Source organism: Mus caroli, unplaced genomic scaffold (genome assembly GCF_978045245.1).
Source record: "Mus caroli unplaced genomic scaffold, Mus_caroli_1 scaffold_11, whole genome shotgun sequence".
NCBI classification, from domain to species: Eukaryota; Metazoa; Chordata; class Mammalia; order Rodentia; family Muridae; genus Mus; species Mus caroli.
Window position 1 is genome coordinate 73,915,461 of NW_028227266.1, and position 24,131 is coordinate 73,939,591.

Genomic DNA, 24,131 nt, shown 5'->3' on the forward strand with positions numbered 1-24,131 from the left:
CAGGAATCATTTTGGTGGCCATGAATCCTTACAAACAGCTACCAATATATGGGGATGCCATCATCCACGCCTACAGCGGACAGAACATGGGTGACATGGACCCACACATCTTTGCAGTTGCAGAGGAGGCCTACAAGCAGATGGCCAGGTAGTTTCCTCGGCTCTGCCTGCTCTCTCTGCCTCTGCTCAGCCCTCACAGTGAAAGGAAGCTGTTTTGAGCTCAGAAGTCAGGTCTGCGTTTCCCTGCAGCCCGTTTGGCTGGAGGAGGACCTAGTGACCCTGCAGCGTGAGATGTTTGTGGTTTGTGGTCTGGTTTTGATCCAATTTAAGGAGGCAGCCTCACTGCCAGCTAAGCACAGGTTCTAGCCACAGGTTTGGATTTTAACCTGATGCCCTCACCTCGCTTTTGTATGACCCTGTAGATTTTGCTACTGGACTTTTACAAAAATCCTCTTGCAACAAAAGCACTGGGTTCACACTTCAAGCATCACCTTGGCACCCTCAGGACAGCCTGTGATATTCATGCCTTTCCACAGTAACCTAACCCCTAGAGTGCCAGCTACCTGGCATATGCAGTGCGCTAAAGGGAGAGCTGGGGTTTGGGCCCAGATCTTCATGATTCTGGGTGTAAGTTATTTCTCCCATGACTGTCCTCTTGTCATTCTATTGCCCTTGTCTGTAGGATGCTGGGGAATAAAAACACCATACTAAATTTGTCAAAAACTTTACAGCTTGCAAAAGAATTTTCACACCCAGCGGTCTCCTTCAGGTTTTGCCACACTCCTGCAAAGCTCACTGTACTGCTATCATTCTTCCCATCTTGCATAAGAAACTGAGGCATGGGCTCCAGACTTGCCTCATAATCCTGGGTATAGCGACTGAATAGTCTTCACCTGCGAGGCAGACTCTAGCAGGCTCATTTATGAGCAAGGGAGCCATAGTGATGTAGTAAACAAGACATGGTTTACAGGGAAGCCTAATGGGCAACCTGAGGCTAAATTTCACTTCCTTCAAGTCATCAGGGACTGAATGATGCCTGCCCCCATCCCTTAAGGGAGACCCATAGCCTCAGGGTCAAGCTGTCTCCTCCATACCCTACTTTACTCGGACTAAGAGAAGGGACTGTCCTCCAGATGATAGAGCCCCTACAGAGCAGCATTGCTCATGGGACATACCCACATGGCCAGATAAGGCTGGCCTACCCATTGACTATACCAGTAGCTCAGCCTCTCACAAAGGGGTCACGTTCCCAAGAAGGCAGAAAGGATGGATGTCTGAGATGCAGTAAGATTGCTCCCAACCTTAGCGCATCCTACTTTTGGGACTTTCTGGCTTCTGAAGACCTCCCAGAAACCCCTGACGGACATTCTGATGACCATCGTCTGAAATGACAGTTTGACCATCATCAGTATGAGGCCAATGGAACTGCAGGGCTATGTCAGTTTCCAGCTTGAATCCGTGTCACTGGGATGAATGGACTGAAGATAAAATGGGCTCGTGGTGGACTGGCTTGATGCTGGACTGAGCCATCTGCCTTTCTTGAGCGACTCTTGTCTGCAACCTTTCTAGGGTCTTCCTTTCCTCCTTTTTGAGAACAAAGGACTGGACTAGGGCCTCCAGCATCACCACAGGAGACTATGTACTGTGACCTGGGGCCAATTTTCATGACAAAGAATCCCACACTCATACAAATGTAAAATTGTTAAGTGTGCCATAGGACTTTTGTGAGGCATAACAGAGGCATAACAAATGTGAAGTGTTCACCCAGCGTCTACCACCTAAGTGGTGCTGATCCCACGTCAGCAGTATACCGCCATATTCCTATGGCTTGAAAAGCTTACAGCATTATTTTTAAAATATCTTCATTATGTAACAGTGTGTAGGCTTATAGAACACATATGTCCCCAAATATATTTTGAATCGTTGCTCTTAAAATAATATCAGTAGGATGTGCAGAAGTTGCTACTGGGGCTTGAGGAAGCTGTCCTGAGAACCCCTTTGGAAAGCTAGTCTGAGCCTGGCCAATTCCGGGGCAATTCAGTCTATCTCCTGTAAGCTCGGCTCTTTGTATCTTAGCTTACACTTTGTCTAAGCAGCGTGTTTGATGCTGAGGCCCTGCTCTCCTCCTGGGAGGCTGAACTCCCAGACCGTCGAGAAGCAGAGGGCAGGCACAGAGCCCCTGGTGTGAGGGTTCCAGATAACAGAACTTCTTACAGGCCATGAGATCCATTCCCTGAGTCGAGAACATAGCCATTATGACACGAAGAAAACTCATTGGGAAGTCTGCACAGGTTTCCTGTGTCTTCCCACCATGGCTTCTCCCCTTGGCTGATCTTGCTCTGAATCTCCTCAGTATGGTTTATCCTAGTCACAGTTTTGACTGTAAAGCCACACCCTTCTAGTGGTTGATAACCTTGGCCATTATCTTGGGGACCTCAAAACAAAGGGACAAAGGTCAGAGCAGGAAACACTGTGTGTTCTCTGTAGCCACAAATTGTAAAAAGCTAGAAGGAAGTCCATTGAATATTTGGACCCCTGGGGCAGTTTGCTAACATCCCATTTTCTAAATTAGGCATACATACATACATACATACATACATGATTATAGATAGATAGATAGATAGATAGATAGATAGATAGATAGATAGATAAAAGGTAGGTAGATAGATATATAGATTAGATAGATAGATAGATAGATAGAAGATAGATAAATAGATTAGATAGTAGATAGATAAATAGATAGATGGTAGATTAGATAGATAGATACATAGATAGGTACATAGATACATGGATAGATAGATAATAGGTTGGTAGATAAATACATAGATACATAGATGATGGATAGGTAAATAGATAATAGATTAGATAGATAGATAAAAGGTAGGTAGATTGATTGATAGATAAATAGATAGGTGATAGATTAGATAGCTAGATAAATAGATAGATGATAAATTAGATAGATAGATAGATAGATGATTGATAGATAGATAGAAGATAGATAAATAGATTAGATAGATAGATAGTAGATAGATAAATAGATGGTAGATCAGATAGATAGATAGATAGATAGATAGATAGATAGATAGATTAGATAGATAGATAGATAGATAGAAGGTAGATAGATAGGTAAATAGATGATAGATTAGATAGATAGATAAGATAGAGAGACAAACGATACAGCCTTTTGTTTTGTTGTTGTCATTGTTGCCATTGTCCTTTTTGTTTCTCTGTTTGTTTGTTCTAAGACAAGGTCTCTTGTAGCCCAGGTTGGCCTCTAATATCCTACATAGCTGAGGATGACCTTGAACTTCAAATTCTCCTGCCTCCACTTCCTCAGTGCATCACCATGCCTAGCTTATGGAGAACTGAGGGTCAATCCCGGGGCTTCATGCATGGTAGGAAATCACCGTACTGGCCAAGCCACCTCTCTCTACCTCCTACTTTCATCCTCTTCAGGGACAGGTCTTGATATGTTGCCTTTTTAATGGAGAGAAGTTAAGCTTTCTTAGTACACCTCAGTGCATCTCTCGTGTGTTGCTTTTAGGAACAATAGAAATCAGTCCATAATCGTGAGTGGAGAATCGGGAGCTGGGAAAACTGTCTCTGCACGCTATGCCATGAGGTACTTCGCTACCGTCAGCAAATCAAGCAACAATGCCCACGTGGAGGACAAAGTCCTGGCATCCAATCCCATAACTGAGGTAGGCACAGTACCACTGAAGAAGGAGATGCTGAGGGCTGGAGGTGCAGGGGGATGGGGGCAGGGAGGGAGGTGGCTCTGGGCATGTAGCTGTGTTGTTGATGAGACTTCTTCCCTTAAAGACCCAAGGAATGAGGGTGGCAAGAACAGGGATACAAGTTCTGTGTGTGCATGATGTCACGCACATACATAAATACTTTTAAAAGAATCCTGGGTGTGGGAAGACACATTCAGTCCATTACAGCAAGATACATACGTTTCCATATTGCAAGTAGGAGACATGAAAAAGTAAGCTAACTTTTACAGCATTCTACAGATAGCAGAAATGGACCCCAGGGCTGTGAAGCCCAGAATCCATGCTCCTTCAGACTCAGGGAAGCCAGGCTGCTCTTCTCCAGCCCCAAGCTTCTCTCCTAACCTGCCCAGCATCCTTGAGTGACATAGGATGTCACTGGTCAACACTCCTGTGATTCTGAACCTTGTGTGTTCTAGGCTGTTGGAAATGCCAAGACCACCCGCAATGACAACAGCAGTCGGTTTGGGAAATACACAGAGATCAGCTTTGATGAGAGAAACCAGATCATTGGCGCCAATATGAGAACCTACCTCCTGGAGAAGTCCAGAGTTGTCTTTCAGGTGAGAATTGGAGGTATTAAACTGGGGCTGGAGAGATGGCTCAGCGGTTAGAAGCACTGCCTGCTTCTCTACAGGTCATGAGTTCAATTCCCAGCAACCTCATGGTGGCTCACAACTGTCTGTGGTGGGATCTGATGCTCTCTTCTAGTGTGTCTGAAGAGAACAACAGCGTTCTCACATACATACATAAGTAAATAAATCTTTTTTAAAAATAATTTTTAAAAAGTCTTAAACCTCCTTGTCCCTAGCTCCAAATACTCAGACTCCTGGGACACCTGCGGCGTCTGCAGCCAGAAGGATGCAGTCTGGCAGGCTTTCCTTTCCTCTTTGGGTTCTTTATCTGTTCTTTCTTTTAAAAGCAAAAGTTGATGTATAGACGTGGTCTCGTGAGAACTGAGAATAAAGGCTACTGTTTTGGGACTGGGGAGAAAAGAAAACCCTTATAGTTTAAAAATCTGCCGTATCTTTCTCATACATGAACACTGAAGCAGGCAGGGCCTCCAACCTGACTATCCTGTTGGTGAGAAAGGGGATTAGTACTGGGGTGGGGTGGGGTGAAAGGCTTTTCTGTGAATAAAATGGAGACAGTTCTTAAAACGCATTAGCCAGAGCAACAGGAAACCTTGAACAGCCCAATGATATCTCAGAACTTTCTGTTATAAAAATTACTCCATGCCTTTGCACAGAATATTTCCATGTAATAATATTTTCCTGGGATGTCTACTTGAAGGTCATCTCTGGAGCCCAGTTCTTGCTCGGGGACAAGGACAGCCAGCTGTGAGCTGGCCATAGGTGTCATAGGTGTCCATCTCAGGAACCAACCATCTAGACTGGTATCTAGGGGCCTCTAGTTGGAACCCTGGCATTTTCATTAGTAAAGGGTTTGGGTAATTTGAGATTTTTTTTTTTTACAGTCAGAAAATGAACGGAATTACCACATCTTCTACCAGCTCTGTGCATCCGCACAGCAGTCAGAATTTAAACACCTTAAACTGGGTACGTGGTTGAAGGCACCTGAAAGTCTCTTTTTCTGAAGGGGTTTCAATTTTTAGTTAATTTCTTCCTTATTATAGCATAACTAAAAAAAACAAAAACAAAAACAAAAAAGCAACTGACTCTGTCAGCTGGGTGTGCACCTTTAGTCCCAGCACTTAGGAGGCAGAGGCAGGCCCAAGGCCAGCCTGGTCTACAGAGTGAGTTCTAGGACAGCCAAGGCTACACAGAGGAAACCCTGTCTTGAAAAAACAGACGAACATACAAAAAAACAAACTATGTTGTCTAAAAACATAGGATGGTCTTTAGACCCTGAAATGAATGCATTAAGAAAATCAACTGGGCTGGCTGTGGCACCATACATTGATGGTCTCAAAACTCAGAAAACAGAGGCAGGAAAGTCGCCACAAGTTCAAGACGAACCTGGTCTACTTAGCTATTTATAGGTTACCTAGGATTACATAATGAAACTCTGAAAGAAAGAGAGAGAGTGGGGGAGGGAGAGGGAGAATGGGCTGGGCTATCCCAGTCCAGCGCCTGGCTAGCATGCATGAAGCCCCAGTTCATTCCCCAGCCCTGCAAGTACCAAGCATGCTGCACACGTCTAGAATCCCAGGAGTGTTAGGAACTAAAACCAGAGCTTTAGGGTCAGCCCCGCTTTTAAGGCCCTGCTTCCCTGTCAAATGAGGAACCCTGAATGAGGCCTTTGTTTTCCTGACTCTCAGCTTCAGTTTCTATGATATCCTTGTAAAGTGTTTAATAGAGCCCATTAAGTGTGAACTTCCTTTCCTGTTCCTTCCTTCTCTCCACCCCCATCTCTCTCCCTCTCTTGGGAAGGAGTTTATGATGTAGCTCAGGCTAGCCTTGAACTTAGTACTGGGATGCAGGGGAAAGCTACCCTGCCTGGCTTTTTCTTATTTCTGATAACCATGTGTGTCCGATTTCTGAGTTGTGGAAGGAATTAATTGTCCTTTTGGTTCCAGGGAGTGCCGAAGAGTTCAACTACACAAGAATGGGAGGTAACACTGTCATTGAAGGTGTCAATGACAGAGCTGACATGGTAGAGACCCAGAAGACCTTCGCACTACTGGGTAAGAGACACCAAGGTAATGGTACATACTCTCAGAACATAAGAGCATGACTTGGTGGCAGGGAGGGTTGGTTATGAACACATCGGCTGCCCTTCCAGAAGACCCAGTTTGATCCCCAGCACTCAGTGGGCAGCTCACAGCCACCTCTAACTCCAGTAACAAGAAAAGAGATATGTGTTCTGAACTCTGAGGGCACCAGGCACTCACGGGTTCATACACACGGAGACCAACCCACATACACATAAAACAAATACAGTTTTAAAATAAAGATCGTGATTGGCCCCAGGCACTGACTTGGCTCTACCCAGCCCCAGCCCGGCATATAAGCACAGAGTCATAGACACAGTTCCCAGTAGTGTACAGAGAAACATCTCCTAGGGCTAGTAATGGTGAGAGCCACTACTGGACTGTGTGAGGTGTCAAACGCCTCAGGTAGTGACTGGGATGGAATCTGCTGGTTCCAACAAAGCAGTTCCCGCTCAAGCCTGTGCAGACCTGCTCAAGCCTGTGCAGACCTGCTCAAGACCTGTGAATGGCTCTCTCCTCGATTTTCTGGGCACTGCTATGTTAGACACAGATAGAGATCGCCACCTGTTTCTGCCATTCTGCAGCCCTTCCTGTCTTGCAATGATCACGGTCACTGGCTATTGTTGTGGCCCTTGGTCTCTGCCAATAAGTCCATACCCAGACTCCAGGGATGGGACCTGGCACACTCAGTCCCTGGTTTCTGATTCCAGCAACGTGGTATGAGAATGATGTTGTCTCAGGACACACGGTGACTCGCTGAGGTTTAAAATTTGTTCACATACAGTGTGGGTGAGTGTCTTAGTCAGGGTATCTATTTTCCTGCACAAACATCATGACCAAGAAGCAAGTTGGAGAGGAAAGGGTTTGTTCAGCTTACACTTCCACATTGCTGTTTATCACCAAAGGAAGTTGGGACTGGAACTCAAGCAAGTCAGGAGCTGATGCAGAGGCCATGGAGGGGTGCTGCTTACTGGCTTGCTTCCCCTGGCTTGCTCAGCCTGCTCTCTTATAGAACCCAAGACTACCAGCCCAGGGATAGCACCACCCACAATGGGCCCTCCCCCGCTGATCACCAACTGAGAAAATGCCCCACAGCTGGATCTCATGGAGGCGCTTCCCTAACTGAAGCTCCTTTCTCTGTGATAACTCCAGCATGTGTCAAGTTGACACACAAAACCAGCCAGAATAGTGAGGCTACACATCTTTTGACTCTGAAAGGCCTGGTGGTTAAGAGACTAGTTTAAAGATCACAGAAGGCTAGTGGAGTGCCCCTGGTTCTGTGGTTTCCTTTGCCTTTCTCAGTCACTTATCTGTCATTTGTCACATCAGCCACCTGCTTTCTTGCCAGGCTCAGCTGTCACTCAACTCCCAGACTCAACAGTTTCATATGAAACGCTCTATGTAATTTTGGTCTGGTATCTTTCATCTTTGAAACAGAGAAAATTCACATGGTATTGAGATGACTTAGAATTCTGCCTCCCAGGTGATCCAGAACCCCAGGTTTCCTCCATGGAAAGCTTACGTGGCAACAACTGTTCTCTGGCACTCGGGGCCTGCTGGCTTGCTGGACAGCAAGGGCGGTGCTAGCCTCCATTCTGTTCTCCACCCAGCATGGACCAGAGGGACATGTGATGGACAGTGGTGGGAAGAGGCCCCAGCATCTCCCCCATGTTCACAGGAGTGCCGCATGGCTGCATCCTGATCAGCACAGCCCAGTTCACAGCTGGCAGCCGGACACGCAGCCCTCCTAGCTGCTGGCTTAGTTTATTTTCGGCACCAGGAAATGGGCCAGTTCCCTCTGTTCCACACGCATCAGTCAAGATCCCAGAGGTATTATGTGACAAAGTCAAAACAGGGTTAGGGAGAGAGGGGGAGAGTTTATTTATGACTAGACCCACACAGAGACTGTGAATGAGGTCAGACAAGCCAACAGGGACAGCAGGGACCCAGGACTAGTGGGAGAACTGTTCTTGAATTCTTCCTGCTTGTTGTTATTCTATGAGCCTGAAAGGAGATTGAGGTAAACTCAGTGCTGGTCCAGGAACAGATATCTCTGTCTGAGGCCACACTGCACAGAGGAGCTGGGGAAGACATGCTCAGAGCATCCTTCTGTTCCGCCTACTGCTCATCCCCCCACCTCCTCTTTCCCCCTCTGCAGCCTGCTCCTCCTGCTCTTCCTATTGGTCACCAGCATCTTTGTTGCCATAGTTACCACACTGTCTTCATTGTCGCGCTTCTTTTGTCATCTTCCCCCACTTATCCCTTTTTCTCCCACCCTGCCCCCCTTTCTCTCCTTCCAAGGCTTGGTCTGTGGGGACTGGGGAGACAAATGGAACCCTTTTGTCATCTCACCTTAAGAAGGATTCTGGGAGCTTATGAGCAAAGAGAAAAAGGAAACCTTTAAAATGAAGTATATAAAATACACCAGTGCCTCACCAGTGCCTCACCAGTGCCTCACCAGTGCCTCACCAGTGTCTCACCAGTGCCTCACCAGTGCCTCACCAGTGTCTCACTTAAAATGGATGCCTAACAGGAGTTGTCTTTCTTTGTTGTTGTTTTGTTCTGGGTTTTGTTCTTTTCCTTTGAGATGGGGTCTCATGTAGCCCGGTCTGGCCTTAAACTTGATGCGCAGGATGATCTTGAACTTCTAGTTCTCCTGCCCCACCCCCTGAATGCCTCCGTTACAGAAATGCTCCACTATGCCTGGTCAGTGTGATGCTGGGAATCAAGCCCAGGGTCCCCTGCATGCCAGGCAAGCAAGCACTCTACCAACTGAGTAACACCCTCAGCCCCAGATACAAGTTGAACTCTCCAGCAGTCCAGGAGAAGGAAATACTCCCTGCTCACACCCCTTTCTACCCCCCTCAACTACAGCATTCTTATTTAAGAGAGGAACTGTGAAGAGCTTGTCACTAAGTCCACTTCACACCCCTGCCCCATGAAAAGCTCACTTCACACCCCTGTCCCATGAAACCTGTTTTACACCCCTGTCCCACAAAAAGCCCATTCCAAAACCCTTGTCCCGTGACAAGCTCCCTTCACACAGCTGTTCCATGAGACCTCACTTCACACCCCTATCCCAAAAAAGCTCACTTCACACCCCTATCCCAAGAAAAGCCCGCTTCACACCCTTGCCACAACTCCTGGCACTGCAGCTGGAGAGTCTTAGAAGCCTCCAGGTGCTGTCTTATGGGACGAAGGAGAATGGCAGTGCCTTGACTTGGGGAATGTTTACTTTCCAGGATTCAAGAAAGACTTTCAGATGGATATTTTTAAGATCCTGGCTGCCATCCTGCACCTGGGCAATGTGCAGGTCACCACGGTGGGCAACGAGAGGTCTTCAGTCAGTGTAAGATTCATGTTTGCTTTGTGCTTCCTGGGTGTGAAGGTCAGTGGGGCACAGCTCATGGCTCACTGGCCACCACGGTTGAGACCAGCCATGCTTGGACCTGCTAGACAGACTGGTTTAGCAGGAACGAGGAAGAAAGCTTTCCAGGGGTTGTCTTATTCCCTTGTCACAGTACATATGTGCCATGAGTGTGTGTGTGCATGAGTGTGTGTGTGTGATTGTGTGCACACGTATGTGCACGCACGTGTGTGTTGGGGGCTCTGCTATGTGTTCTTTTATTCAACAACATCTATGTAGCCTATCATGTGCCAGGGATTGCTGTAAGCTCTGTGAAACATCATCAGACCAAACAGGAAGTCCTGACCTCACAGGAGGTGTGGTCTGGAGAAAGTAGGAAGCTTATCTACTATAGGCTGAGGGTAGGCAGTGGGTCTCACTCCTCTCCACAGCTCTCCTGCTCTCCAGGGTACCAGGTGGCTGGGGTCTACTTCTTGCCCTCCTCCAACTCAAAACTGCCCCTCCCTCCACCCGTGTCCAGGTCTTGCAGACTTTGCCAGTCCTCAGATGACCGGGATATTGGGAGAGCTGAGTATAATGTGATTGCAGCTCTGACCTTTTTCTGCCAGACTCCCATAGAGTAAACATGGTTCCCACCCAGCCACCCTGAGCACTGTTGCACCAGGGTTGCCATTGCAGCAAGATCTTAGAAAGGAAAGAATTCTAAGACTCTCTTTTTAAAAAATATTAAATTTTATTTTATGTGCATGAGTGCTTTGTCTGTATATATACCTGTGCACCCCTTGCATGCCTGCTGACCAGGAGGCTGGTGGAGAGTGTCAGATCCCCTGGAACTGGAATTACAGGAGTGGTGAGCTGTTTGTGGGTCCTGATACTCAGATCTCCATCCCCCCCCCCGAAGAGCAGCCAGTGCTCTTAACTGCTGAGTCCTTCTCTCCAGCCCCAGCTAAGACTTTAGAAAAAAAATGGAGCCCTATAATTATTGACCCTGGCTTTGGTAAGGCATACAATTCATTTATTTCGGGAGCTTAGAATGTCAAACTGAATTTCAGGTGAAGCACTCCTCTTAAAAGTCCACTGGCTGCTGCCTCTCTGTATCCCCGTCCTAGCATAGAAGCCCCTCCAACTCAATCTTTTTACTTTAGGTGTTTCGTCCTTTCTTAGACAGAAAGACTCTGCCAATCCTTTCCCCAGAGAGGATGTCAGGCAGGGCCAGAAGGAAGGGCTGTGCCATTGTTGTGGCAGCAGCAGGAAGGGTGAGGTGAAGAGCAAGGAGGAGGTGGGGCCACTTGGGGGTTACATTTTTTTCCCTCCACTTTCTGAGCATTTAAAGAGCAGTCGCTTGTGATACTGCCTATCTTGGGAGGAAGGATGGTGCACGGTCACATGGAACCACGCTCCCCAGCCAAGTGGCGAGAGCGGGAAGCAGTGCATGCTGGCTAAGGCAAACAGCATCCCCTACCCCTACCCCTACCTCTGCAGACCAGTGTGGCATCTCTCATGTACAGACTCAAAAAGAGAAAAGTCATTTTGTATATTCAGGAGACTCCTCCATTAGCTCTGATGTCAGCTGAGAAGTTAGCTCAGGCTAGGAACTCCTCCCGGGTCTGTCTGGTAACAATCCTTTCCTTAGATGGATCACCTACAGAAATCCTGGCCACATTAGTTGGCCACAGGGTTGGTGTACAATATGCTGACAGCATATGGCTGGAGAAGTCAAAGAAATGTGGAGGAGGGAGGGTGCAGATGTATGTACGGGTGGAGCAGGCCTGCTGGCTTCTACAGCCAGAGTGAAGAGACTCAAAAAGACACAGCCAGGCCTCTAGGCCTCACCGCAGCAGGGCGAGTGTCACCACAGCCTCCTGCTCTACTCCAGCCTTAGTTCCAATCACAAGGCCTGAATATCTCACACAGTCTTGGGCAGACTTGGCCAGATGGGGCGGTATTAACTTTGGATGTCTGGGTGACCCTGATGGGGCTTGTGTTTGTTTCTTGAAGGAAGATGACAGTCACCTGAAGGTGTTCTGTGAGCTCTTGGGCCTGGAGACCAGCAAAGTGGCTCAGTGGCTGTGCAACAGAAAAATTGTGACCTCCTCGGAAACTGTGGTAAAGCCCATGACCAGGCCTCAGGCCATCAACGCCAGGGATGCGCTGGCCAAAAAGATCTACGCTCACCTGTTCGACTTCATTGTCGAGCAAATCAACCAGGCGTTGCACTTCTCAGGCAAGCAGCACACTTTTATTGGTGTTTTGGACATTTATGGGTAAGATTCTCTTCTGCCTGCCTGCCTTTCCCCGTTTAAATGTCAAACGCCCTGTTGTTTTTAAGTTGCACCCTTCCACTTGTCTTGCTTGTTTTGAAGATGATTTTATTTTTCTTTGTTGAATGGAGAGATGTTAAATATAGCTCCTGGGTCATGGTGTCCTTTCTGTAGACTGTGCGTTGAATAAATGACAAACTGGGATTAGGGAGATTTCTTAGCCAGCAAAATGCCTGCTATATAAACAGTTAAGTTTGGACCCCGTCATTCATGTAAAAAGCCAGGCAGGGCAAAGCCCAGGGGAGGCAGAGGATGGCCAGCATAGCTGACCTGGTGGGCTCTAAGCTCAACTAAAGACCCTGTCTCAAAACGTTAGGCTGAGAGTAATAGTGAGAGATACCCAACATCGACCCCTGCCTTCCATGTACCTACGTATATGGCCACATACAGCAGCACACGTATACAATAAATGCTAAGCTAATAATGGCCACCAAACTTCATTGTGTGACAGACAGGTCCTGTGGTAAGTGGCTTCTTGGTCTTCAAGCCACCTGGAAGCACCCCCACGTTAGAGAGGTAACAACCAAAGCTTGGAAGAATTAAGCTGTTCACAGCAGGTCCCTTGGCAGGGCGATGTGAGCCATGTTAGTCCCCTACAGGCTCCTGAGGTACTGAGCCCTGTCATACCCTCCTGTTCCCCAGGGGAAGTGCCAGTTATGGCTGCTTGGCACCCTCCCAGTCTGCCTGGCCTGCCGTCTCCTGCCCTCACACACCTGTGTTCCTGTCCTTTCCTGAGAGATAAGGGCTTGGGTCACCCCACCCCTTCTTCAAACAGTGCGAAGCTTGGGCCACTTTGGAGTTTGGCTTCATCTTTCTCTCTGCCCTGTCATGCTTTTCTGATCCCGGGTCCAGCTCCTGTTGAAGGTGTTTGCTGAATGCAGGGTGGAAGCTGGCATGGAGGTGAAACCAGGGGACTTTCCTCTCTCCTGTCCCTGTTCCTGCCATGCTCTCAGGACTACACTGGCTTCTCCACAGGACACTGAGAAGATTGTCCCAGGAAAGACTTGATGCTTTCCATCAGTTAGGGGCTCTTCCCCACATGGAGGGAGGGAACTGGGCCTTCACATGGAGGGAGGGACAGTCCTTCAACTTTTCACCCAGATAGAGAGCCAGCTGTTCCAATACCCGTTCCAGGTGTTGAGGGGAGATACTGAAGGGAGTGACTGTTTAATATAGATTTTAACTGATTACTCATGGCTCGCAAGAAAACCTAGCAACAGTTTGAAAATACTAATACAGGACTGGATTAGGCTCGTAAATTATTTACCTTATCCCAAGAAATAATTTGAGTAACCAGTAAAAAATTGAATAAAATTGGAAAATAAAAGAGTAGCCTGGCTTAAAAATCTTACATTGAGGTGGGAAGTGTTTGCTGTATCTTCCAGAACTTGTCTTTAAAAATAGTGGACTTCTTAGCTTTGGAATATATTTTATGTGTATGTATGTGTGTACACGTCCATTTGTGCCTATGTGGGTGCAGTACCCATAGAGTCCAGCAGAGGGTGTCCTATCCCTGGCACTGGAGTTACAGGCAACTGTGAGCCACTCAACATGGGTACTGGGAACCTAACTCTGTCCCTCTGCATGAACAGTACGCCCTGTTAACTACGGAGTCACTTGTTTATACTTTTACCTAACAAATAATTACTTGCCAGGCACTGTGTGATGGAAGGCCTTCTGGGACGTCATTTTACTGGTGAAGGAGACAAAGAAGTCAGGGTGATACTGTGAGAGAAATAAGTCGCATGAGTGTACGTGTGTGTGTGTGTGTGTGTGTGTGTGTGTGTGTGCATGAGTATAGGGATGGGAGAGAAGATTCAGATCCACAGACTTCGAGACCACTGTAATGAAGAACTTGGGTCTTGCAGCTAAGCAGCCTATTATATGATAAAAGTGCTTACACCTTTAAAAACTTCTCAGAGTCCATTAAAATTTCTAGTTGGGAAATGAAACTCTTGCGTAGCGGTTATTAAAATGGTGCATGAATTCATAGCTCCCCTCTAACTGGCAGATCTTTGTGGCCCAGGGTGAATCACTTCCTAGCACTCTGGCCTCTGTGTTAATCTGGGTCCTAACATGTATTGTGCCTCCTGAGGGAACTGAGCTCAGCTTAACCTGGACGTGACAATGGCTGCCACGAAAAGTTAGCATCCTTTAACACAGATAAAACTGCAGCTGGGAGCTTTGAGGTTCAAAGTGCAAAGTGAAGGAAATTTTTTATTTTTGATGTCCCAGACTATCCTGTGTTTATGTTCTCTGGACCAGGGTTGAAAATGTCTGGATCTGAGGTTAGACCTCTGGGCTAGCCTCTCCAGCACTCTAATGGCACGTTTTCAGCCACTGAGGACCTCTCCCGCAGGGCTCTCAGGACAATCAGACGGAAAAAGTCACCAAGCCATCTTGAGCCTTAAGCTCTGGTCTTGGTGTAAACCACAGTCACAGACAACACACCTCTGGCATCTTAAGCCATAGGTCCCTGGGTTTTAAACTTCAGCTCACAGTATCTACAAAGGATCATTGTTTGACAGTGTGCCCTACTGTGGGAAACCCTGCTCCTTTTGGCCCTGACCTGGTCCCTCCCAGGTCCAAGTCGGCTTCCACTTCTGGTGCGTGAATGATAAAAAGAGTGGTGAACAGTCACCCTGGAGCTGGAGCTGTCCAGGAACCTATGGCAGGGCAGTGACCCCATTGGACCAGAGCCACAAGGGACAAAGCCTTGGGCATGGAGAGGAGGGTGGAAGATGGGGATGCAAGCTGCCTTTTAGGTACCATTGACTGTCCCCTGGGTCTCACCATGGCCTCTTGGACTCTGACCCTTCCTGAAGTGATGACATTATATTAATCCTCCACCTGAGGCAGAGTTAGAGCAAAGAGAAGTGAGGCACACAAAGGCTGGCATCTCTAAAGGCTTCCTCCTCCGGGCAGGATGCTTGTCCCTGCTCCCCCTCCCCCACCCACCACCAGAGGAGTCAGTGTACACTGCAGCCTCCTCGTGAGAATCAGCTAATGTGAAATCCTGGTCTAGGCTCACGTATAGCCACAGCTGGCAAGAGCTAAGTGAGGTTGGTCCTTAAGACAATCCTGTTAGTCACAGGCCCCAAGGGGCTCACTGCTGTGCAGTAACCAGCTAGTCCCCCATCTTTGTATTGTGTCTGACTGCTCCAGGCTCTTGAGTTTACAAGTCAGTCGCCTGGGTAACCCTAGAGACAGCTATTAAAGCCTGAAGAACAGGCAGGGATGTGTGTGGCTTCCTGCTGGGCTGAAGAACTCTGAAAGCCAGCCTGGGGAAGGTGGAGTCGTCCTGCCTGCCCCCTACTTGTTCAGAGAGAGAGGAGAGTGTTCTCCTATTGAAAGCTCAAGCGCTACTGCCAATCAGGCTCAGTGTTATGCCCTGAGAAATGGAGCTAACCCCCCCCCCCCAGCCATTTTCCGTTCTGTAGAGGGAGGACAGTAATGCTGACACCGGTGTTACATGGATTAATCAATATGCCGCTTGCTTGCGACAGGTCTACCGTAATGCCTGGCTTGGGGAGGGAATCATGTACAGTCAGATTCGATGCAGGAGACAACCAGTGGGGGAAAGGGTAGTCTGTCAACTGACTGCCGGCTTAGAAGGAACCAGCAAACAGCTTTGAAGTAGTTTAAACTTGCCGAATGGGCTTGCTTTCATTTTAATTTGTTCAACTGTGTTTCAGTTTTGAGACCTTTGATGTAAACAGCTTTGAACAGTTCTGCATCAATTACGCTAATGAAAAACTACAGCAGCAGTTTAACCTGGTAGGTGACTTTTCGTCTTCCTGGGGCTGATGCTCAGCCCTCTACATGCGGGACTTGGGCATGAGCCTTTTCTGGTTCCTCATTCAGAAATCCAAGCATGCCTGGGTTAATAGATAAAAAAATGTTCCTGATAGTTAGAGCTATACATTGAGTTGCTATGCCGCTCTGTGGCTATATCTTGAAACTGCACCGCCATCTTTGACTTCCTTTTTGGAACAACTTGTGACACTTTCCTCCCCATCTGTCACCTGTTTCCTTCATCCTACAAGAGGAGCCTCCTTGAAGCCCTGAATTCTAGGATAGGTTTTGCACACTGCCTACATAGCCGACAACCTCTGTGACTGCCCTGCCCTGGTTGGGCTGATCCAGGCTAAGAAGGCTGTTTTTGTCCCCAGAGAGCAGCAGTGGCCCACAGCCACTGGGACTCAGGGAGCTGTGTTGGTGGTGACACTTTTTTGGTCCAGGCCTGACCTAGTGGAAATGGAGAATCCACTCAGGATGGTGTCAGGGTGACAGCCAGACCCACAGGAGACCTCTTAGTGGCTTTGACCTGGGGAGGGGATGGGCAGTGTTCCAGGGTCTTCCTGATCACAGAGCAGACCTTCATCTGCACCTTCCAGGCTTGGATCAAGCCCTTCATGTCTCTCTTTGACGTTGTCTAATGTCCACCTTATCTCTGGGCTCCCCAGCACGTCTTTAAACTTGAGCAAGAGGAATACATGAAAGAGGACATCCCCTGGACTCTGATAGACTTCTATGACAACCAGCCTGTTATTGACCTGATCGAGGCAAAAATGGGCATTTTGGAGTTGCTGGATGAAGAATGCTTGGTAACTGTCAGAATAACTGGCTTCTTTTTCAGCGTCTGACACTCATGTGGACCCTGAACCCTGGGGACATGACACTCCTGCGAATGGTGGAGGGGGATGTTTATTGCATGTGAATGAATAAAAGACATAGGGAAAAAGGGAATCTGGAGGCTCCTGGGTATGGAGAGGGGAGAATTTATTATAGATATGCGGGAGAGCACAGCCAGAGGCAAGCACATCTGGGAGAGTCCAGAGTGGACCTGACCCAGAGCTGGGCCATGTGAGGAGCGGGGGAGGGGAAGAGAGAGGGGAGGGCAGGGGAACCAGGTACTGCAAGCCAGGAGGCCCCAAAGGTACAAAGAGAGCAGGTAACCAAAATGGTTAGATTATATAGATAAGGGCAACCCAGCCTCCTAGGGTAGGGGGCAGGGTCGGCCATCCAGGAGGGCCCTGGAACAGGTAGGGACTGAGGAATGCAGAGAGAGCCTAGCAGCCAGGTCTTCTTTGCTGTTAAATAGGCACCCCAGCCGTCTGTCTGGGATTTGAAACGTTAACAGAAGATATAAGGGAAAGAACAACCAGAGGCATCCAGAAGGGTCCAGACTGAACTGGGACATGAGAGGAGAGATGAGGCAAGAGAGGAAAAGAAGTAGGGGCAGAGAGGAGCCAAGAACTGAGAGACCAAAAGGCCATGTAGCCAAAAGGGCTGGATTATATGGGAAGAACAGCTGGGGGAAGGCAGTAAAACCCAGGAGCTGAAGAGATGGAGAGTATGGGGCGTGTATGCCAGCCTGGATGACCCTGCAATGGGTACTAGTGAGCAGGGACTGGGGGCAACTGATGGCTTGGAAATGTCAAACAGGCACCCCAGTTAGCCATTTGTCCTGGTACCATGCACAACCCCCAGGGTGACATCGAGCAAGGAGGTTATCTTCAAGGTCAGCATGTAGACAGATGTATGGGGCATGCAGTGAATGGCTCCACCCTGTGTTTAGTGTGAGTCACCCGAAGGGGGAGGGAGTGTCAACACCATGTGATTCCAGAGAACCTCTAGGAGTTTGGCTAACTTGTACCCTTTGGGAGGAGTGTCACTTAAAGGTGGGTCAACCCAGCACCATGCCCCAAGAGCAAATAATCCCCTGGAGAGTATGAATGGGCTTGCAACAGTAGCTTCTGACACTTGAGCAGTCACCCCTCTCCACACCCAAAGATTTATTTGCTTAAAAATAATGATATAATATGTCAGGTCCAAAGGAAACCACAGTTAATGGTGTCTCCTGTTAGCATACCAAAATGTATGCAGTCCTCCAGGCTCATTCAGTCCCTGTGGGCTCCTCTCAGCTCTCCTCACCCCACCCCCTCCCACCCCCACCCCCCTATCCTAACCATCTCCAGCTCAAGGGCTTCCCTTCCCCAGCTTCTCAGCCCATTTCAGCTCTTGACTCCCTCTCTCTTGCCCTCTCTTGCCCCTCTCTCTTGGTCCTCTCTTCTCTTCCTCTCTCTTTCTCCTCTCTCTCTCTCTCTCTCTCTCTCTCTCTCTCTCTCTCTCTCTCTCTCTCTCTCTCTCTCTCTCTTTTCTCGGCCTCCTTCAGTCTGCTGGCCATAGTCTACTACTTTCTGTCTCTGCTGTGACTTCCAGATGCCTCTGGCTCCGCTCTTACCTCATATCTACAATAAAAACCTTCCCCTCAACCACACCTTGGCGCACATCACGTCCTCATTTTTATACACAATAAAACTGCCACTTCTCTGTGGGTCCTTCCTGGAATTCTCGGTTCCGTGGTTCTTCCTGATCACCTTTTCCAGCACCACCTATGCACCAACTCTTGCAGGCATCAAGCCAGTGTTCTAGAGGCAGGAGTATTGAGGTTAAGGTAGACTTCACATATTTGTAAGTCCTGTAGGTGACCTGGAAGTCACTGAGCCACAATGGAGTATGGGATTCACTCTGTTTGGGTTGAGTTTAACTAGTGGTGTTTAAATGCCAGCATTAGAAACAGGTTTTTCAAGGAGCTTAGCTGGAGGAAGTATGACCTTGGTTATGGGAGGCAGAAAAACCAAATAAAATCTATTTTCCCTGAGATGGGGGCAGGGAAGACACAAACCTAGTGTTGTCCTTCCTGTTCTGCTGGGAATGGAGTCAGGCTCCCATTCCATTCCATTCCTCTTTCCTTGAAGTTTGAAGCTCCTGTGAGAAGAAGAATAAAATACTGCCTATTCTGGTTTATGCAAGTCTTCAATCCCAAGTCATGACAATGGTATAGCCATTTAACTACTGTGATAAATACTTCATATTTTTGTTCATAATAAAAAAATAACTATGTATAAAGATTAATAAAGCCAAAGATACATGAATGTTTAGAATTGCTTAGACAGTGGTTCTCAACCTGTGGGGTGTGACCCTTTGGGGGGAGTTGAACAACCCTTTCACAAGAGTTGCCTAAGGCCATTGGAAAATACAAATGTTTACATTACAATTCATAACAAAAGAAAAACTACAGTTTTAAGGTAGCAACAAAAGTAATTTTATGATTGGCGGCTACCACAACATGAATAACTGTATTGAAGGGTCAAAACATTAGGAAGGTTGAGAACCACTGGCCTAGAGGAAGAAGGTCCTCTGACTTGCAGTGGCCCCCTGAGGCAGCCGATGACCTTAGTGCCCCAAATCAGCTTCTTCCCTCCCTCTAGACATCTTTCATCTCATTCCCGTACTTGAGATTTCCCTTGCTTTCTCTTCCAGTTGCCTCATGGCACCGATGAAAACTGGCTTCAAAAGCTGTATAACAATTTTGTCAACAAGAACTCGTTATTCGAGAAGCCTAGAATGTCAAACTCATCCTTCATCATCCAACATTTTGCTGACAAGGTACAGTGCCGTCTTGACCAATGTGCCATACCCAGGTCAGAACTCTTCTGGTGTGGTTGGATTCAAGTCCCACTGAGGGGAGCTGGGGAGACAACCGGTCAGTAAGGTGTTTGGCTTACAAGCATGAGGACCTGCGTTCAGTCTCTCTTAAGACAAACCAGGCATGGTGACACACATCTGTAATCCATTAGGGGAAGGTGTTTTACTGCAGGTAAAAGAGAAAAAAAGTCCAGAGGCATCTGGAAGAATCCAGAGCAGAGAAGGAAGCAGACTGGGCATGCCCAGGACTAACACTGAGAGAAGGGAGAACAGCAGGAGGGACTAGTAGATAGATAGCAAGAAAATAGCGCACTGGGGGGGGGGGGACACGAGTAGTGAGATAGCAAGATAGAAGAGAAGGACTAGAAGAGCAGGACTAGAAGAGAAGAGCAGGTTATAAGACCAAGTGTCTGGGAGATACTTCCTGGAGGGATATGTCCTAGATGTATCTCCTGTGAACTGGAGCAGGTCTGCGGGTTTGTGTCAGAAGCTCCAACACCACAGAACAGGTAAACTGAGGCAATTGATCGCTCAGCAGACTTTTCTCTGAGGGAACAAAACTTGACTCCCAAGTTCCTGAGCAATGCTGGCTTATATCTAAACACCAGAGATCTTTCTGTAGTCCAGATTGAGTTCATTTCTGGTAGAATTCATGCTTAGTGCATCTAAAATCCTGGGATTGATCCCATATCCTACAAAGAAAAGAAGGGGAGAGAAGAAACGGGCTTGTACCTGATGCTTGTGCTCTGGCCTCTGGGGTAACGGGCCTCTCTCTCTCTCTCTCTCTCTCTCTCTCTCTCTCTCTCTCTCTCTCTCTCTCTCTCTCTCTCTCTCTCTCTCTCTGTGCAGGTGGAGTACCAATGTGAAGGGTTTCTGGAGAAGAACAGAGACACTGTCTATGACATGCTGGTGGAGATCCTCAGAGCAAGCAAGGTCGGCAGGGTCCCCGGGGAGGGGTACAGGCTGCTGCTCATTGTGTAGCTCACACAAGGAAGGGTAGAGTTGGAGAGAGAGGAGCTACTGGGTAACAGCAGCACCTCCAAGTAGTGTTTTCATTTCCTTCTTTTTCCCAGTTGAATAAAATTCCAGTATATCCATGCACTACATTTTATTTGTTTTAGAATTGAAGGTAAAGTCCGGGTTAGCATCTGAAAACACTGTTCAGTTGTACACATGCAGCTGACAGAAAGGGGACAGCTAATGCAGCCAGCCGGCCGGGAAAGCACAGTTCACAGTTGGCTCCTTCGCTGACTCACAGGAGTATGGGACTAGCTGTGGGTCAGTCCCTCACTTCTGGGGACACAGCAGTGACCACACCTGATGATCAAGTCTTCCCAGGGGCACCCAAATTTTAGTGACAGGCATGTCTCTTTGCACATACACAAGCAGTGTGAGAGTCCCACGACACTAAAGAAATCCAAAATGAAGGAGCTGGGGCAATGCCAGTGAGTGAAATGGCTGCCTCACAAGCACGAGGACTTAAGTTTGATCTTCAGCACCCATGTCAAACAAAAAACAAAACACAAAACAAAACAACAACAACAACAACAAAATCTCACTTGCCTGTAGCCCTGGCACTGAGGAGGCAGAGACAGGCAGAGATCTGGGGCTTGCTGGCCAGCTGGAGTAGCCAAGTTGCTAAGTTCCAGAGGTTTAATGAGAGATCCCATCTCAAAATATAAGGCAATGAATGACTGAAGACACACCCAGTGTCAACACACACACACACACACACACACCAACACACACATACAAGAAAGAAAGAAAGAAAGAAAGAAAGAAAGAAAGAAAGAAAGAAAGAAAGAAAGAAAGAAAGACAGAGAGAGAGAGGGAGGGAGGGAGGGAGGGAGGGAGGGAGGGAGGAAGGAAGGAAGGAAGGAAGGAAGGAAGGAAGGAAGGAAGGAAGGAAGGAAGAAAGAAAGAAAGAAAGAAAGAAAGAAAGAAAGAAAGAAAGAAAGAAAGGAGGGAGGGAGGGAGAGAGAGGAAGAGGGAGGAAGGAGGGAGGGAGGGAGGGACGGACGGAGGGAGGGAGGCAGGCAGGCAGGCAGGAAGGAAGGAAAGAAGGAAGGAAATCAAACCAAGGATAAAGAGTGTGGCTTTGGGCATCAAGTTCTAGACTCCACTGCATGGTGTGATGAACATTATCTCCAAATGAATGCCTTGTAGCCATTTTCTTTCCCACTTCAACCCTTTCCTAATAAAAAACTTTGAGAAGAAGGTACTTCATAGCTAGGCCTTCATTTTATAATCATTTGGTCTACATTTATTTCCCTCTCAGAAGATCCAGTGTCCTACTTAAAGTGCTCACATCCTTTGACAGTTCCCTAAAGGAGCCCAGGCAATCGCCCTGATGAGTATAAACAAATGCAGCGCTCAGTAAGGCAGCTTGCAGGGGAGCATTCCCTGTTGAAACGTGGTGAATTAGTTGACTTCCTTGGCTGGTTACTTAGCCCCAAGCTTACCCCAGGGTCCTGCCTGGAAGATGTCTTACAGACTGAGTGCCTCCTGAGCCGACAGGTGGGAACTCCAGACTCAGTCACTGCCCGAGGGCACAGGGCCCTGCTTTGAGGCCGTTAGCCACTTTAAAAGAATGAAGATTAACAGAAGTCAGCCGCTTGACATAACCGATGCACAGCAGAATATAGATGCCTCAGGAGAGGAGCAAATAAAAGTGGGAGAACAGAGGCAGGACCAAGGCCAGCCTGGGCTTTACACTCATAACAAGGTGTAGGTCAGCCAGGGCTATACAGTGACACCCTGCCTGGAAACCCAAAGGGGTCTGAGAAGCTAGCTCTGTCAGTAAGTGCTTGCCATACAATAATGAGAGCTTGAATCTGAGACCCAGAACCCTTATGCAAAAGCCAGTCACAGTGGTACACACACAACCTCAGCAAGTGGGGGAAGACAGAAACAGGGATTTTACTGGTCTTCCTGTATCCTGATTTGGGTAAGTTCCAACTCCCTGTGAGAGGCCCTTGTCTCAAAAATAAGGTAGACAATGTTCTTGAGGTGCAACACCTACGACCATCTTTTGGCTTCCCTGCGCATGTTTTGCATGTGTACAAGCATGCAACACACACATGAACACACACACACACTATACATAAAATCATCAGCATATACACATAGATATGGGGATATGGGTTCAACACTGTAAGCAGGGTGTGGCCAGAAGACACTCTAACGGGCCTTGATTTATAAGTAGGGCTTGGATCTGCAGAGAGAGGTTGCTAGACTCTGAAGCTGAGCCAAAGGGCCCAGTAGGGACAGAAGATGTCTCTTCTCTTCTGCCAGATGGAGCAGTGCATGCACACAGACACTTGCACAGTTGTCCTCTCTCTTCCAGTCTCAGGAAGCCATGGGCATCACCATCCAGGAGGCCCTCCCTATACAATGGTGTTCTGGCTGTAGAGGTGGCTGGGGCCATCACCTGAACCCTCTCATTGAGATAGCTGTCATGATTGTGTATTTGGTCTATGCTGGTGGGGATGCTAAAACCCACCCTGTTCCCTTCCAGTTTCATCTCTGTGCCGCCTTTTTTCAAGAAAGCCCTGTTCCGTCTTCTCCCTTTGGGGCGATGATCACAGTTAAATCTGCAAAGCAGGTCATCAAGCCGAACACCAAGCACTTCCGGACCACTGTTGGGAACAAGGTACACAGGAGGGAGGTGGGAGGTGAGAGTGGGAGGTGGGAGTGGGAGGTGGGAGTGGGAGGTGGGAGTGGGAGGTGGGAGGTGGTCACCAGTAAGGCCAGGCTCTGGGGAGCCAGACCGCGGGACCTATAGCCCAGGCCTGGCTTCAGACAACAGGCCTCTTCCAAACCATTTGTTAAACTCCTAACTTCAGTTTAGCACATCCCAGTGCCCCCTCCCTACCCATGAGTAGTCATATGGTATATTAGTTTTCTGCTGCCAGGGAACCTTGGTCAGGTAGGGTGCATCTGTAACCCACAGTCCTAGTGGGGAGTCTGCCCTGACAGATGCTTGTGTGAAGTTACCTCTTCTTTTGAAAGAATGTTTAAAACTTTTCTTCATGTGTATAAGTGTGTATGTGTCAGGGTGGAGTGTACACAGGTACTCAGAGGCCAGCAAAGGGTGTTAGATCCCTTGGAGCTAGAGTTTCGGGCATCTGTGAACCACCCAGTGCTGGGACCAAGACTGAGGTCTTTCAGTAGAGCTCCAAGGGCTCTTAACGACTGAGCCATCTCTCCAGCCCCAGAGCTACCTCTTCTCATCTTTATTTGTCTTGCAATAAGCAATGTTGTTACACAGTAACCTTTGACCTCCGGCCCTGCTTCCTAGTTCCGCAGCTCTCTGTACTTGCTCATGGAAACCCTCAATGCCACCACACCCCACTACGTCCGGTGCATCAAGCCAAATGATGAGAAAATGCCCTTTGAGTAAGTATTCCTGTCATAGAAAGTGACATCCTACCGTGACCAAAGGCAACTTAAGGAAGAAAGTTCTGGGCTAATGGTTCCAGAGGGAGACTCTAATGGCGGAG

The 24,131-nt window shown here is 47.9% G+C and overlaps 1 protein-coding gene across 8 annotated transcripts in view; it reads left to right on the forward strand.

Moving 5' to 3' along the window:
- Myo5c (myosin VC) overlaps positions 1-24,131 on the forward strand; it is a 74,362-nt gene that overhangs the window by 14,089 nt on the left and 36,142 nt on the right. For 5 of the 8 annotated variants that reach the window (XM_085844789.1, XM_085844794.1, XM_085844791.1 and 2 more), the window contains exons 4-16: positions 4-148; positions 3,545-3,701; positions 4,193-4,336; positions 5,251-5,332; positions 6,313-6,435; positions 9,690-9,796; positions 11,813-12,078; positions 15,831-15,912; positions 16,602-16,742; positions 19,465-19,590; positions 20,479-20,562; positions 23,147-23,281; positions 23,930-24,027. In XM_085844789.1, coding sequence (XP_085700915.1) covers positions 4-148; positions 3,545-3,701; positions 4,193-4,336; positions 5,251-5,332; positions 6,313-6,435; positions 9,690-9,796; positions 11,813-12,078; positions 15,831-15,912; positions 16,602-16,742; positions 19,465-19,590; positions 20,479-20,562; positions 23,147-23,281; positions 23,930-24,027 — 1,690 coding nt within the window. The remainder of the gene's footprint in view (positions 1-3; positions 149-3,544; positions 3,702-4,192; positions 4,337-5,250; positions 5,333-6,312; positions 6,436-9,689; positions 9,797-11,812; positions 12,079-15,830; positions 15,913-16,601; positions 16,743-19,464; positions 19,591-20,478; positions 20,563-23,146; positions 23,282-23,929; positions 24,028-24,131) is intronic. The other 3 variants (XM_085844790.1, XM_085844793.1, XM_029481128.2) reach the window with 1 other exon arrangement.